The sequence below is a fragment of the Myotis davidii genome, unplaced genomic scaffold, assembly GCF_000327345.1.
Source record: "Myotis davidii unplaced genomic scaffold, ASM32734v1 scaffold498, whole genome shotgun sequence".
Taxonomy (NCBI): domain Eukaryota; kingdom Metazoa; phylum Chordata; class Mammalia; order Chiroptera; family Vespertilionidae; genus Myotis; species Myotis davidii.
The window spans coordinates 126,446-142,251 of record NW_006289738.1 but is presented as its reverse complement, the minus strand read 5'-3'; the positions used below and the strand labels follow the sequence as shown (position 1 = coordinate 142,251).

General features: G+C 46.7%; 1 protein-coding gene across 4 annotated transcripts in view; it reads right to left on the bottom strand.

Moving 5' to 3' along the window:
- SEPT6 (septin 6) overlaps positions 1-15,806 on the bottom strand; it is a 73,436-nt gene that overhangs the window by 9,032 nt on the left and 48,598 nt on the right. For 3 of the 4 annotated variants that reach the window (XM_006762327.2, XM_006762324.2, XM_006762323.2), the window contains 4 exons: positions 13,684-13,780; positions 10,023-10,191; positions 6,330-6,462; positions 2,730-2,920 (listed from right to left, as the gene is read on the bottom strand). In XM_006762327.2, coding sequence (XP_006762390.1) covers positions 2,730-2,920; positions 6,330-6,462; positions 10,023-10,191; positions 13,684-13,780 — 590 coding nt within the window. Of the gene's footprint in view, positions 1-336; positions 382-2,729; positions 2,921-6,329; positions 6,463-10,022; positions 10,192-13,683; positions 13,781-15,806 lie in introns of all 4 variants that reach the window. The other variant, XM_006762325.2, reaches the window with a different exon arrangement.

Below are 15,806 nucleotides of genomic sequence, written 5' to 3'. Positions count from 1 at the left end.
CTTACTACAGCCTAGTTAATTTTGAAACTAATCATTAAGGCTTTTTAAGAAAAAAAACGGCCAAAACTGAACCTCAAATATTAACCCACTTATGCTACCCAGCTGTTCTGGCAGCAGAAGTCTGAAAATACCCGGCTTTTAATCAGGCAGGCGAGCACTGCACCTGTACACTTGAAACCACACCAGACTACTTAATATTCTAACTCACGAGAGGAAACCAGCTAGGACAATGAAGCAGCTTCTTTTGTGATGCGACATGTGTTTGGGGGGGGTGGGATTTGGGGAGATGTGTTCTAGGAGCCACTGCTAGTTCTATTTAGAGTTAATAAAGCTTACCAGGACCCTGGGTCTCATGCAGCATGCAGCAAACAGCAGAGTTAACTGTAAAATAGTTAAGAGCTGATGAAGATGGAGTGAGCTTGAAGGAGAAATCAAATATTATGAGTTCACACCAATAATGAAGAATTAGAGGTCAAAGGAGATTAGGAGGAGTAGGAGGGGAGGGTCGGAAGGGGGTTGGTACTCTTTCTTAACCTCTTTAAGGGCAGCCAATGGAAATTTTAAATATGTGACTCTGTTATATTCAATCACCATCTCTCCAGAAGAAATGCTTATCATCATCACTTCTACCCTCATACCCCACTACCGCCATCATCACTATGGACCAGAGGGACACAGGTGTCATGATGGGTCTTCCAGAAGTTAGCTGACTGTAAGGAATTATATAAGAAGCCCAGGCCTGTGGCCACCTACACATCTGGAAGTAAGAAAGAGGACAGTCTATTTGTTCAGGTTTCCACTCACTCAGAATGGTAAAAGGGTACCTCCACCAACCCCAAATATTCCTACAGACTGTAGAAAGGGTCTTCTGCCTGGAGTTGGGGGGATGTCAAGTAATTTGAGGCAACTGGGGGGAAACCTGGTCTGGAATAAACGTCTACTAACACCGGAATAGAGAATATTTAGAGCTTAGTGTCTGTCAGTGGGGTCCAAACAAATGAATGTTCTAATTCCTATAAGCAGGCTGTGCAACTACCCCAGGGATCAAGTTAACAAATACCACAGGGCTATGAAGGCAGCAGGTTAGAGCTGGAAGACAAATTTAGACCTTTCTGATCTTAAAAATAGGAATCCATGCCTGCTGGTGCAACTGATATACCGTGACTGATCAGTTAATATGCAGTGTTTCCAAAGAGGCTTCTTTTCTGGCTAGTTGAACTTTATCCATTAAGTAATACCAAAAAGAGTTCATTAGTCAGTGAATTTGACATACAGTGTTATGGTTCACTAATAAAAATCTTTAGACTAATTGGTGAAAATGTTCAAATTATATGAAGAATAATGAATAATCAAACTGAAAAACTGAGTGTCTTCAAATATATTTTAATACTGTACAAAAATTACAGTTTTATTCCTAAGTGATGAGCCAGGCACCGAGGAAAGGAAGATGTTTCCTCCTGGCAAATATCCAATAGTTGAGCCCTGGCCAATGTGGCTCAGTTGGTTGGAGCATCGTCCCATGTACCAAAAGGGTTGCAGGTTCGATTCCCTGTCAGGGCACATACCCAAGTTGTGGGTTCATTTTCTGGCCCGGGCATGTACAAGAGGCAACTGATTGATGTTTCTCCCTCACATCTATGTTTCTCTCTCCCTCTCCCTTCCTCTTACTCTAAAAAAAAAAAAATCAATAAAATTATATTTTGTAAAAAAAAAAAAAAATCCAATAGTTGGACCAGGAACAAGTGGCTAAGAACAGAGGGCAACTACCATGGACATCTTTCAGACTCTCAGGCCTCTTTAATAAGGATATTGCCTAACCAGGGGTTCCCTAGTCACACTGCACAAACAACTTCAGAGCCCAAGGGACCATGGGGGTTTTTCCTGCTGTTGTATAGGTCCTGTCAGAAATGCTTTTCTCTTCTCTGGTTCTGGGATGAGGAATGGGTTGGGTCAGGATAATTGGCCCACATGGTAACCAAGAGCCCATGCTACCCTGCCTTACCAAATACCAGGGGAGAGAGATAGATTGTAAAATCATTCCCCAGGTTGAGGATGGGGCACCTAGAATATACTAACATCTAAAGGCTCCCCACCAAGTTCTTAGTTGTACCCCAGGCCAGGAACAGCTAAGCAGTCAACAGGATGGACAGAAAAGGGGTGAGAAATCAGAACTGGGCTACAGCCTTCAGCAACAGCAGTTAAACTCTGCTGGCTGCAGCTAGTGAGAACTGAGGCAGAGAGAGGATTGGCCTGCAGGCACGGAGAGTTCACCTCAGGTATGGGGCGAGCAAGTGAGCGAGCACGCCTGGGAGCCCAATTGGTTCCAACCTCTCAGACTCTCTCTCCCACTACCCTCTATCTGCCCTCCTTTTTGTTTATCTCTTTCTTACAACTTTGCAGTGTTCATTGTTTCCACCCTTCTTCTTTCTACTCTCACATTCCTTTTGCTTTTCCTCTCTTTTCCTTCCCTTCCTCCTACCTGACTTTGCAGGACTTTCCTAAGAAGGCCAAACAGAGGGGGCGGGGCTTCTGGGGTCTACTCTCAATTGCCCAAATCCAGGATATCCGAAAATTGCGTGGGAACACGGAGACCAGTTATAGGCACCCAAACTGGTCTGACAGCCCACAGCTCACCTCTCTCTGCTCCCCATCCTTCAGACCCCTCAGCGTCCGGGTCCCGCCCTGAGGAGCAGAGAGAAGCCACCACCTCAGAGCAACCTCCCACTTACTTTTTCTTCTCTTTGTCCCTTTTCAGAGTCTGTGAGCCTCCAGCCTGGGAGCCCTGGGACTGGAGCAGCTCGGCTGCCGACTTTCTCTGTTTGAAAGCGTTCACTTCATCATCCAGGGATTTCTTCTTATCCTCCAGCTTCTTCTTCTCATCCTGGTGTAGTTTCTTCAGACGGTCAAACTTCTCATGCAGCTGGCAAGAAAGCACAGGGAGTTTGGGGGGAGTCCCCTGTCAGCAGCTTCCAACTGAGCTGAGTCCAGGGCGACAGTGGACTGGCAGGGTTACAACCCTGCAGGAGCCCTGGACCTCAGGAGACATTTCTGCTAGAGACAGCTATGATGGCACCAAGGGTCTCCATGTTCTGGATAGTCCCCTTCCCCTGCCGTTTTACCTCCAAATTTCTGCTCCTGAATATGATCAGGGAACTGTGCACTCTGCTTAATCAAACATTTTATTTAAAAGAGTCATCACACATGGTTAGTAATAATCCTATCCTATATAATAAAAGCCTAATATGCTAAGTGTTCGACCGTCCCACCAGTCGCTATGACGTGCACTGACCACCAGGGGGCAGACGCTCCGACCAGTAGGTTAGCTTGCTGCTGGGGTCTGGCCAGTTGGGACTGGGTGAAATTGACACGCCAGGAGCCCTCCTGTGGTCCCTCCCCAGCCCAGTCGTGCACCGGTGGGGTCCCTCGGCCTGGCCTGCACCCTCTCACAATACGGAACCCCTCGGGGTATGTTGGAGAGCCGGTTTCAGCCCTATTCCCTCAGGCCAGGCTGAGGGACCCCACCGGTGATCCGTGCACTGGGCCTCTAGTATCAGTGATAATAGTATAACATTTATTGAGTGCTTATTGTAGGCCAGGCACTGACTTTTTTAAGCACTTTATATGTATTAACTCATTTAATCATCACAACATTCCTATGAGGTTAAGTTCTGTTATTATTTGCATTTGATGTGGTGACAGAAGTTAAGAAATTTTCCCAGCCAAGGCCCATCCATTCTATAGAGGATTATAGAGTGAGGTCTCCCAACATGTTAGGGGTCCTGCCATTTTTTATCACCTCCAGTCAGGAAGGATCACCATGGAGCACAGAGCAAACTGAAGCAATGCCAAAGCTGTTCAAAGGAAATACTTGGCCCTAGCCAGTTTGGCTCAGTGGATAGAGCGTTGGCCTGTGGACTGAAAGGTCCCGGGTTGGATTCCAGTCAAGGTCATGTACCTAGGTTGCAGGCTCAATCCCTGGCCCTGGTCAGGGCACTTGCGGGGAGGCAACCAATTGATGTGTCTCACATCGATGTTTCTCTCTCTTTGTCTCTCCCCCTCCCTTCTACTTTCTCTAAAAATCAATGGAAAAATATACTCAGGTGAGGATTAACCAAAAAAAAAAAAAACAACAACAAAGGAAGTACTTGTTCTTGGACATGAAAGGAGATTTTTTAAGTTTTATAACATGGCATGAGTGTGGAGACCTCAGCCTTGACCAAGGAGAGGCTTAACTAGCCCTGAATAGAGCCAGAGACCAGTAAGAATATTCTGGCATGCTGTTGTGGTCAGTGGATTAAGAGGTAGAAGTGGGTCCCTGCCAGTGTGGCTCAGTAGTTGAGGTCAACCAGTGAACCAGGAGGTCATGGTTCGATTCCAGGTTAGGGCACATGCCTGCATTGCAGGCTCGATCCCTGGTAGGGGGCGTGCAGGAGGCAGCTGATCAATGACTCTCTCTCATCATTGGTGTTTCTACCTGTCCCTTCCTCTCTGAAATCAATAAAACTATATATTTACAAAATAGATAGAAGTGGTATGTGATACTACCCTGAAGAGTAGAGCAGACCAAGCATAATTTCACTTTCTTTTGAGGATCCAGATGTTGGGATTCTGTAGCACTTGCACACCATGAAGAAGGTATTTGGGACTGTCACTCGGTAAGGGATGGTGGATGACAGATTCCCGGGGTCAGCCAGCTTTTATTAGTCATTTGGGGTGGGGGATAGAAGCTCTGACAGTCAGTTGCTTTAACTTGGCTTTTGTCCATTGGCTTTTCATTCATTTCTCTTTGAGGTTCCCTTACCCCTCCTCCTAAAAGTAGTGGGTGATACTTTTCTTTTGAAAAGTGAAATTGAAGTAAAATCAACAGTCTTGTCCTGGGTTTTGGTGATAACCCTAGAGCAGGGATGGTGAACCTTTTGAGCTCGGCGTGTTAGCATTTCGAAAAACCCTAAGCTAACTCTGGTGCCGTGTCACATATAGAAATTTGTTGATATTTGCAACCATAGTAAAACAAAGATTTATATTTTTTATATTTATTTCATATATTTAAATGCCATTTAACAAAGAAAAATCAACCAGAAAAATGAGTTTGTGTGTCACCTCTGACACGCATGTCATAGGTTTGCCATCACTGCCCTAGAGAGTCACAGCAGATTACAGGGAAAGATACTTGGGCAGTAATTGCTTCCCTTCATCATGGGCTCCGAGGCCCAGAGAGTGAAGCAGTTGTTAAAGCCACCAAAACTGTAGCTGAGGCCACTTTAATCAGGCAGCAGTGGATGTATTGGTAGGGGGACCTGAAATACAAGGCAATAGTTGTAGGACCAACTGCACTCTATTAGGCACGGCTTCAGTAATGGAAACTCCAGGGGGACCATCAAACCTTAGTTTATAAACTCTCTAGATGTGCACAGATGTTTCTTTAATGCCACCATGAAATGGAACAGAATATCCAAATGACTCAGGAAGTGCCCAGCTGTTACTGTTTTAGGTTTCAACAAGGTACCCAGGATTGCCTGGGACCATCTTTCACCATGGCTGTCAGAGAGCAGTTGGGTTGGGCAGGACAGCCAAGAATCAGTTTGCACCTGACCTCAAGGGGCTATGTGAAATCTTTTGTTGTTGTTAATCCTCACCCAAGGATATTTTTCCCTTTGATTTTTTTAGAGAGTGGAAGGGAGGGGGAAAGACAGAAAGAAACATTGATTTGAGAGAGAGACACATCGATTTGTTGTCTCCTGCACATGCCTGACTGGGGCGGGGATTGAGCCTGCAACCGAGGTATGTGCCCTTGATGGGAATCGAAACCGAGACCCTTCAGTCCACAGGCCAATGCTCTAACCACTGCCCCAAACCAGCTAGGGCAAGGTCTTGACTCTGGAGCGCTGCTGCGCAATAGAACTTTCTGTGGTAATAGAAATGTTCTCTACCTGTGCTGTCAAATACGATAGCCACTAGTCACATGAGATTGAGCATTGAAATGTGGCTAAGGTGACTGAGGAAATGAGTTTTAAACTTGTTTATTTTTAATTAATTTCAGTTTAAATAGCCACATGTGGCTAGTGGCTACCATATGGACAGTGCTGCTCGAGAGAACTAAGTAACACGGAATGAGACAACATCCTGGTCTTCGAGAACGAGGGATCAAGACAACAAAGATCCCTCGCAGCTCCCTCTGTGCCAGCCGAGGCAAGGCTACAGATGCTGTGCCCCATTTCTTCCTGGAGGCTGCGAGGCTCTGGCTGGCTGTGCTCTCAGGGCAGAAGCTCTTCCCATGCCCAAGTTCAGCTTCCTTTCCCTTCCTGCCTAACACCGAGGCTCCCATTTACCTCTTTCTCTGCCTCTTTGAGTTCAGCTTCTTTCTCTTTGACTCTCTGGACGAACATCTGTCTCATCTCCTCTTCTTTTTTCTGGAGCTCCCCTAGGAACTCATTCCTTTTGGCCTCATACGTCTCCTGCAAACTGGGAACATAGGTTAATTCTCCTGGCTTTGGAATGGTTCCTATGGAAACTGACTCCAATGATCCTTCCTGCTTTCCCCCATCCTCCCCTCCCTGATTTTGGGAGAGGTGCAAACACAGAACCACAAAGCTGTGGGCAGCTGACTTGGCATGTGACAGCAGAATAACAGGGCAGCTTGAGGGTAATGGGGCAGTCCTGGTGAACTGGAGAGATATTTAGAACTGGGAGTGACTTAGAACATCTGCCTCTATACTCTCATTTTACAGGTGAGGAAACAGGCCCAGAGAGGTGAAGAGACTTGCTCAAGACCACACAGCTAGTTAGAGGTACAACTGGGACTGGAAGCTGGGTCTTTTGTCTTTCACTCTGGGGCCCTCCTATTCCACTTTGCTGCCAGGTCCTGGCTCTGAAACTGACCACATTAATGAAGTATTGCAATACACACTTGATGAGACCCCAATATGTGCTAGACACGGGATTGAGTGACATGAATACTAGTCACTCAACATCTAGAGCCAACAGCCACAGTGCCTGCCATCAAAGAGCTTACAGTCTAGTGGGAGATGCCTGGGCTACGTCTCCCTGCCCCCAACCTGGGCTAAGTTTAAAAGAAACAGGAGTTAGCCTGGTGAAAAAGAAGGAAGTGTGCTCTAAAGAGAGCGGTATGTGCAAAGGCACATGTGGAGAGAGACTGGCATACTTGGGGAGCCAGGCCTAGTTCCACATGGCTGGAGAATCTAGTGTGAGCTGTGGAGTGGTGGGAATATGAAGTTCCTTAGTCTGGCAAGAGAGAGCAAGCACTGGAGGCCATATTAGACTGGGACATTTATCTACACTGTAAGGTTTTAAGTCGGAGGACTGACTTGACCCAACTTGAAAATGAGAAAGAACACTCTGGCTGTTGCATAAAGGACAGACTTTCCAACAATCCAAGTAAGAAATGACAGGCTCTTAATGTTAAGAGTTGGTGAGGACGTGAGGGACCTGAAGGAACAATAAGGGAAGCAGAACTCCCAGGACTTGGGAGGACTCAACATTTATTTCGGTTTTTGGCTCGGGCAACCAGGTGAATGGTGGTACTGTGAGCTGCGACAGGGAACACTGGAGCAGAAGTATGGTTAAGAGGGGAGAAGTTGACTTAAATTTTAGACAGCCCGCGTTTCAAGTATGCCACCTATGGAACATTTGAGTGAAAACATCCTGTATGCAGTTAGCTCTATGGGTTTGGAGCTCAAACATAGGATTTTAGCTTGGGATTCATCTATTTCTGGGTGGTAATTAGGGCTGTGAGAGGAGAAATAACCAGCTGCAAAGAGAATAGAGATGAAAGGAGCAGAGACCCTACGAAAGAATCCTGGGGCACAACATTTAAAGGAGTAAGCTGAAGAAAATGAACCTGCTGATGAAACTGAAAAGGAGTAGCAAGAGCGATAGGAATAAAGCCAGCCAGACCAGTGCTAGAAAAGCCAAAGGCAGAGAGAGCTTCGGAAGGAGGCAATGAATGAATTTCAAACGATGAGATTTAAAAAAGATGGGACTTAGCCTGGCAGGTGTGGCTCAGTGGTTGAGTGTCAGATCATGCACCAACAGATCACTGGTTTAATTGCCAGTCAAGGCACATGCCCAGGTTTTGGGCTCAATCCCCAGCAGGGGGTGTGCAGGAGGCAGCCAATCCATGTTGATGTTTCTCTCTCAAGTTGATGTTTCTCATGTTGATGTTTCTATCTCATCTGTGTTTCAATCTCTCTCTCCCTCTTCCTTCCTTTATCTCTTAAAAAAACACACACAATAAAAACATATTTAAGCCCAGCCAGTATGACTCGGTAGTTGAGCATCAACCTATGAACCAGGAGGTCATGGTTTGATTTCCGGTCAGGGCACATGCCAGGCTTGCAGGTTTGATCCTCAGTAGGGGGCATTTAGGAGGCAGCCGATCAATGATTCTCATCATCTCTCCCCCCCCTCATCTCCCCCTCTCCCTTCCTCTCTGAAATCAACAAAAATATATTTTAAAAACCACATTAAAAAAAAAAAGATAAGACTTAGAAGCCACACTGTAATTGGCCATGAGTGTGTAATTGCTGATCTTGAAGGGAGGCATTTCAGTGGTGTGGTGAGATCAGAAGCCAAAAAATAAGAGCAACCCTTTCTCCTTTCTGTCAGAGCCGAACCTCTTGACAGGGCAGAGGCTGGTGAGGAAGAGCAGTTAAGCGTGAATTTCTTTAGGATGAGAATATTTACATGCAACATCGAAAGGAGCTGGCAGAGGAGTGCAGAGGGTGAAGACACAGGTAACAGGTGTTCAAGATGGAGCAAAGGAGGAGGGGAGGGGACTAGAAGAATAGGTAGAGGCACATCTCTTCCTCCACAGATGCAGATTAAAGCTGGTGGAGGGGAAGGACAGAGAAAGCTAAGGAAGCACCCACTGGGGAGACAAGCATACCTTCCTCCGACCCCAAGAGCTCCAGTGGCCCCTGTCCGGGATGAGGACTGAGTCTGCCCCTCCAGAACCAAGCAACCCTGAAGGACTGGCTATGCTATGCCCCCTGGCCAGGTTTCCACTGTGAGCAGGTACTGTGGATCTCTGACAGCTTTCTTAGCCCACAACCCTCCCCATCACTTGCTTATCAAGGTTTGACATTTCCTGAAAGAAGACCAAGCCCTGGTAAGGTCAACAGATGGTCATTTAAAATGTGGGGCTTATATCAGACATCGTGCATACAAATCAGACAATTGGGACACTGGCTCCAATTAGCAGAGTAAACTGCTTTCAGAAACATTCCTCTTCTCTGGAAGCATCTTAGATTCTGATTTAAGAAGTATGTCAATGACTCTTAGCATCCTTTGGTCAAAACAAAACCTGCACTTGACAGTGAATGAAGAGCCTCAAGTTCATCAGTGCATGTCCAATGACTGCTAGCTGAACCCGTCTGGTTTTGATAATGGGCAGGAAGGTAAAGAACACACTGGACATCTGACAGAGCAGCAGGAGCCTGATGAAGAAAGTGGGGCATAGGACAGGCACAAACTGCTCCAGCTCAGGGCCCCCTCCGGTATAGCTGGCTGCAGCTGCTGTGTGTGCACAGTGAGACCATCGGCCTTGCTGGGCCTCTGGGCCTCCTCCATGGCCCACTGCTTACCAAGCCCACCTGGCTACAACTCCCCCAGGAAGGCGGAGAGGGACTGGCAGGTAAAACTGGCCAATGACTGGGTCCTGATGCTCTTGGTCTCAGCATGTGTGTCTGACTCCCTTGTGGATGCTCTAGGGCAGTGGTTCTCAACCTTCCTAATGCCGCGACCCTTTAATACAGTTCCTCATGTTGTGGTGACCCCCAATTTCATTGTTACAAATTGAACATAATTAAAGCATAGTGATTAATCACAAAACAATATGTAATTATATATGTGTTTTCCGATGGTCTTAGGCGACCCCTGCGAAAGGGTCGTTTGACCCCCAAAGGGGTCTCGACCCACAGGTTGAGGACCGCTGCTCTAGGGTAAAGCCTCCATGCCCCTGGGTTGGCTCGGCTGAGTTAGGCGGAGTTGGGCATGAGAGATACCTGAAGGGTTTGCTGTCAGGGTCAGTGTCCTTGAAGCCCATCTCTTCCAGCTTGCAGCGGCGGTACAGCTCATAGTGCCGGCTATGGGTCTGCTCCCGGAGGTCCTCCATGTTGACCCGAAGCAGCATCTCCCGCAGCTTCACAAAGTCGCAGTGGGCCTCATTTTCAACTGCATAGTAGGGGTTGGGGAGTTGAAAGTATATTGAAAGGAAGGCCAGAAGAAGCAGAAATGGTTAAATAAGCCCAGCCAGTGTGGCTCAGTGGTTGAGTGTCAACCTATGAACCAGGAGGTTGACAGTTCAATTCCCAGTCAGGGCACATGCCTGGTTGTGGGCTCAACCCCCAGTAGGTGGCGAGCAAGAGGCAGCGATCAATGATTCTATCACTGATGTTTCTATCTCTCCCTCTCCTTTCCTCTCTGAAACCAATAAAAATATATATATATTTTAAAAAAGAAATGGTAAAATGAGAAGCAAAATGTCTTACAGCGACACAGCCTTTCAATCTGTATACAGAGCTTATGAATTTGCCTCCTGATTTCCTTTTCTACTGATAAGACAAATGAAAAGTTACAAGAATGACAGTCATGGAAACCGCAATGCCATAAAAAAAACCTATAAAGACATTCAGTAGCACCTCAACCCAATTCACCAATCATACCCTCACAAGAGTTTCTACCCTGCACCATTCTTAAGACAATGACACACACATGTTCAGCCACCTGTCCGGTAAACATTTGTGGAATCTCTGTTCCCACTACTGTATGAGGCACTGGGAATTCAGAAACGAAGGCATGGAGTCTTGTCCTTGGCAGTTTAGTGGAAGAATAGATGCAAATAGACAAATACAACACAATGCAAACGTTATGAAAATAACAGTAGATAGCCAAGGTGCAATGAAAGCCCAGAAGAGAGGGGCTTAAGAACTCATGGGAGAGCGAAGGCTTCACCAAAGAGGCAACCGCCAAGACGACTCTTGAAGGAAGAATAGTAATTTATCAGGCAGAAGAGGAAATAGTCTTGGCAAGGTCTCAATGAGGTCAGGCAAGGTTAAGTAGCTAATAAGTGGCAGGGTTAGGCTTCCAGTACAAGTAATCTAAAGCAGCGGTCGCCAACCTTTCGGGCCTCACCGACCACCAGTGGTCTGTGGACCACCGGTTGGCGACCGCTGCTCCAAAGGTTTCCTTAAACCAGTGGTCGCCAACCTTTCAGACCTCATGGACCACCAGTGGTCTGCAGACCACCGGTTGGCAACAGCTGACTAAAGAATAAGCAAAGTATATAACTAGGTGTCAAATTCCCCAAAGAATAAGGAGGAAGAAGTAGGACATCAATAGCTGACAGTGACAAGGAGGGGTATGGCCCATCTGGATGGTAGAAGCTTCAAAGGAGGTGTGTTTTAGAGGGTGGATACGGCTGACAGCAGCAATAGTGACCGAAGTGGACCCCACTTTCCAGCTTGAGTGGGTAAGCCCTCCTCAAAAGAGTGTGGCAAAGGTCTGCATTTGGGGCAGAGGCCAAGAAGGACAGAGATGTGGACCAAATAATAGCAATGTGGACTTCTGGCTCAAACACAAGTTTGGGAGCAGCGCTCCGCCTCATGTATCCAGGCATGGCTGCCCTGTGTCAGAATGGGAGTGTCTAGTCTGACCATGTGGGGAAAGGGGGGCTTGAGATGATGAACAAGCACAGTCACCCCACACCCTGTCTTGCAGGGTGTTTTGGAGAAGGTAGTGAGGGCAGGGGGGGGTGGTCCGGGATGACACCGTGGGGCATAGTTGCAGCCAGCAGAGTAATCTTTCCAAAGCCCAAATTAGCTCACATGACCCCTCTGTTGAATGCTCATTCCCTTTGGGATAAAGCCCCTCACTGTCATAGAACATAAGCTAATATGAAATATAGCATCTGTCAGGCAACTTTTCAGGACCATCACCTCCTCTGTCTCCGGACAGTGACCTCTGGTGGTCGGTCAGGAGGAGTGACTCTAAGGCCCCTATATTGCTGCCCAGACAACAAACAGCTTCTTCCTCACTTGAATACAACAGTGAACCCCGACTTATAAGAAAAATGTTCAAAAACCACTTTGTTGGTTAGGTGGGGAGTGGTCTAAGTTGGAGGAAGTACTGGAACCACACCTGCTAGCTTCACCTCAGGTTCCTGCCTCTCAGACCACAAATTCATTCCTTCTGTTGGCCTGTTGGTTCAGAAACCATTTGCAAATGTTCCTAGAGGACCATCTCCAGCCCCAACTGGCAGAGAAAACCAAAACCTGACACAGTTCTGACGACCAGTCTTGTCTTAGCCACGGCAAATTCCACTACTGCGAAGGGTCTCTGTTGTGCCCTAAAGTATGCCGGCCTGTGGGTGAGATATGGACAACTTCCCACTAGCTTTCACTTGTTTCTCAGCGTCAGGGATGAGTCTGCAGTGAATCAGCCACCCTGTCACACATGGTGCCCCTGCAATCCCAGACCTAGCTTACAGCTGCAGGCTCGGGAGGCTGGCCACCTCTTCCACCCATGGCAGAGTCCTAGGCCTAGTTTCATGTACTGAATTGACTAGTCTGAGTGTAACTTCACACGCATCAAGCAGACCCCAAAAGGAACTTTCCTGATTGTATATACGTTTGTTTTTAAATTGCAAAATAATCACACATACAAAACAGTGCATGAAATGTGCAATTTAAAGAATTTTTTTAAATGAATACCAATGTATCCAGGGCCTTGGTGAAACATTACCAGCACCTTAGAAGCTCCCTAACGGCCTTTCCTGAGCTCATGATCCTCCTTCCCCACCACGACATATAACCTGACTTTTGGGTTGGTCATTCCTTTGTTTTTCTTTGTAGTTTTACCACTTACATATGAATTCCTAAAGATATATATCTTGTTTAGTTCTGTCTACTATTGAAATTCATATAAATAGAATAATACATGTATTCTTCTGTGACCTATTTAGCTTCTATGACCTATTCTTCTATGATCTATTTCTGAGATGCATTCATGTAGATGTAACTATAACCCATTCATTTTCACTGCAGTATAATATCCCATTATATGAACATTTCCAAATTTACTTTTTTATTGATTTTCAGAGAGAGAGGAAGGGAACGGGAGAGGGAGAAACATTGGCGTGAGAGCAAAACATTGATCAGCTGCCTTCTGCACACCCGTTATTGAGCACCGAGCCCATAACCGAAGTGTGTGCCCTGACCAGAATCAAACCAGGAACCTTTCGGTGTATGGGACGATGCACAACCAACTGAGCCACACCATCCAGGGCCATCTAATTTATTTTTAATGAATATCTGAGTTGTTTCTAATTATTTACTATTATGAGCAACTCTGCTTTGGACATTATTGTAAGTCTCCTGATGTGCTAGAGCAAGTACACATGCTCTATTGCACACTCCTTCCCACCATGCAAGAGGTACATTTATTTTTGTTTTAGGAATGCTTTCTCCATTGGAGACAAAGAGAGCCTACTCATGGCAGAGAATTCCGAAGCCAGAGTTTGCCTGCTGGCAACTACTATGGCTGTTTGAGGCCTAAGATAAAAGAGTAGAGACCTGGAACAAGTTAGGGACTGGTCAACCAATGGCTGGGGTCAAGCAAAGAGACAGATAGAAGGAGCTTCCTTCTCCCGGTCTCCTGGAGACTCACCCTGCACTGTGCCCCAAGGATACTGCCGGGCCCTCATCATCTTGTTGCCTATCTTCAGTTCTTCTGTGCTGCCAACGACAGCAAAAGGCAGGTGGGCCTGAAACAGAAGGCAAACAAAAGCTCAGAACTCCAGGAGGAAGGCAGAGCTCCCCAATACAAATGCTGCTCATCTCCTGGGCCTCAGGCCCTCACACTGCAGCATCCCTCACTGTCATCAACAATCAAGAGGCACTTCTAAAGCTCCCGGGGTGCCTGGGGATAAGAGGCCTAGTCCAGACTTCTGCTGTTCAGAAATTCACAATAAAAGGTAACAATGACATGGCCGAATGCATAGGGAATAGACAAAGATAGCAAGCAAATCAGCAGAATAACAAGCAGATATACAGATGCCTTTGGAAGGTGGGTGAGTGGGATGAGGGGGGCTACGGGGACTATGAGGCTAAAGGAGAACAGTTGTACTGGGATCACTGGCCCCCCTTCCCTAGAGTGTGAGTATATATACACCGAAATAGGTGTATACTGAAACCACACTGCTGACTGAGCTGTATGCTCCGTGTTCTTGTCCTTCCCTGGAGGAAGAGCTCACACTGAACTCTTGAGCCTAGAAGTCAAGTCCATACGTATTTATCCACATGCCCATGACTGTGTTAGATTCTGTTTTAGGTGCTGTAAGGGAGACAAAAGAAGTAGAAAACATATTCCCTCGCCCTCTAGGAGCTTACAATCTTGTTGGGGAAGCTTGATTTACATACCCCAAATCATATAAGACGGAATATGACCAAGGGCTCAAATGTATGCTCTGGTGTCCGGCACATAGTAGGTGCTTCATCAATACTCTTTGAATGGTAGTGGCAAGGCCATGGGAATAGTAGAGAGGAAAGAAAGACCAAGTATGAAGAGGGGTCTGAGCTTGGTGCTTGCAGGGGGTAACGAGGAGTGAGGCCTGGCTAATGAAGGCTTTGTGGGTCAGAGAAGAGGCAGCTGCCCCCAGTTGGTAGTGTGGGGCCTGGGAAAGCGCCCCTTCTGCAGAGAGGTGGTCAGATTATAAGAGCTGAGTGACCACTGGCCAAATGGAAGCACTGAATAAATACTGTTTACAGACCGGGTGATTCCAAGCGGGGCTTTCCCTAAAAGGACTCGACAAGGACAAGTAACAAATCCACTAGAGCTTTCTTAGCCTGCTTGGAGAAACAGGCCTCGATCGCAGATATTTTGATCCATGGCTCATTCTTCCATTCTATAAATATTTACTGAGCTCCTGCTATGTACGAGGCATTAAAAAGAATACACTCTTAAAAAAGTTCAGAGCCTGCCCTTGGAGAGTGCACAGTCTGGTAGGGGAGAGACATGCCAACAATGATAACACTGTAAGGTCCAGATTATAAACAGAGATTCGAGGGCTGGAAGGACACAGAGGAGGGAGCAGCTAACTCCGCGGGAAGTCAAAGCAGGCTTCGCAGTAGGCAGTAGCAATAGTGCTAATAATATTGTAGCTATAGAACTGATATTAGCAGCAGCAATTCACTCAACTCTATGTATTCCATATCAGCTGCTCTATCTTGCATTATCTCATTGAATCTTTACAACAATGCTTGAGGTAGGTATTTTTTATCCCGTTTTACAGAAAAGGAAACTGACGGCCTGAAGGGCTAAGTGACTTGCCAGCAATCACACAATATTAAGGGGCAGAACAAGAGATGGAATCCAGGTTTCTCAGACTTCAAAGCCCACCCCTGCTGGTCTGCCACCCCCATTTCGAGGTTAGAGCAGCAGATGAGGTGAGCACTCCAAACCCTAGGATGAACTGGTTGTGCAAGGTCAGATTAGAAGAGGCGGTTCAATTCTGGGAAACCTACAGAAAATGTTTTTTTGTTTATTTGTGCACTGATCTCAGAACCCATCTGTCCTCTCCATTCTCTTCTAGCTCTGCACCCCAAGAATGTTCTTAGGAGTGGAAAAACACCGGACTTAATCACAAGCTCAGCTCCAGGACATCTGCTAATCCCCCGTGGTGCTTGACCATCCAGCTAAAGTGGCTCACCCCATCCTCTCTCAGCTGCTCTCAGAGTATCATCTCAGGCCACCCCTTCACATTCCGCTGACCGTCCCTGAAACAGGGACAT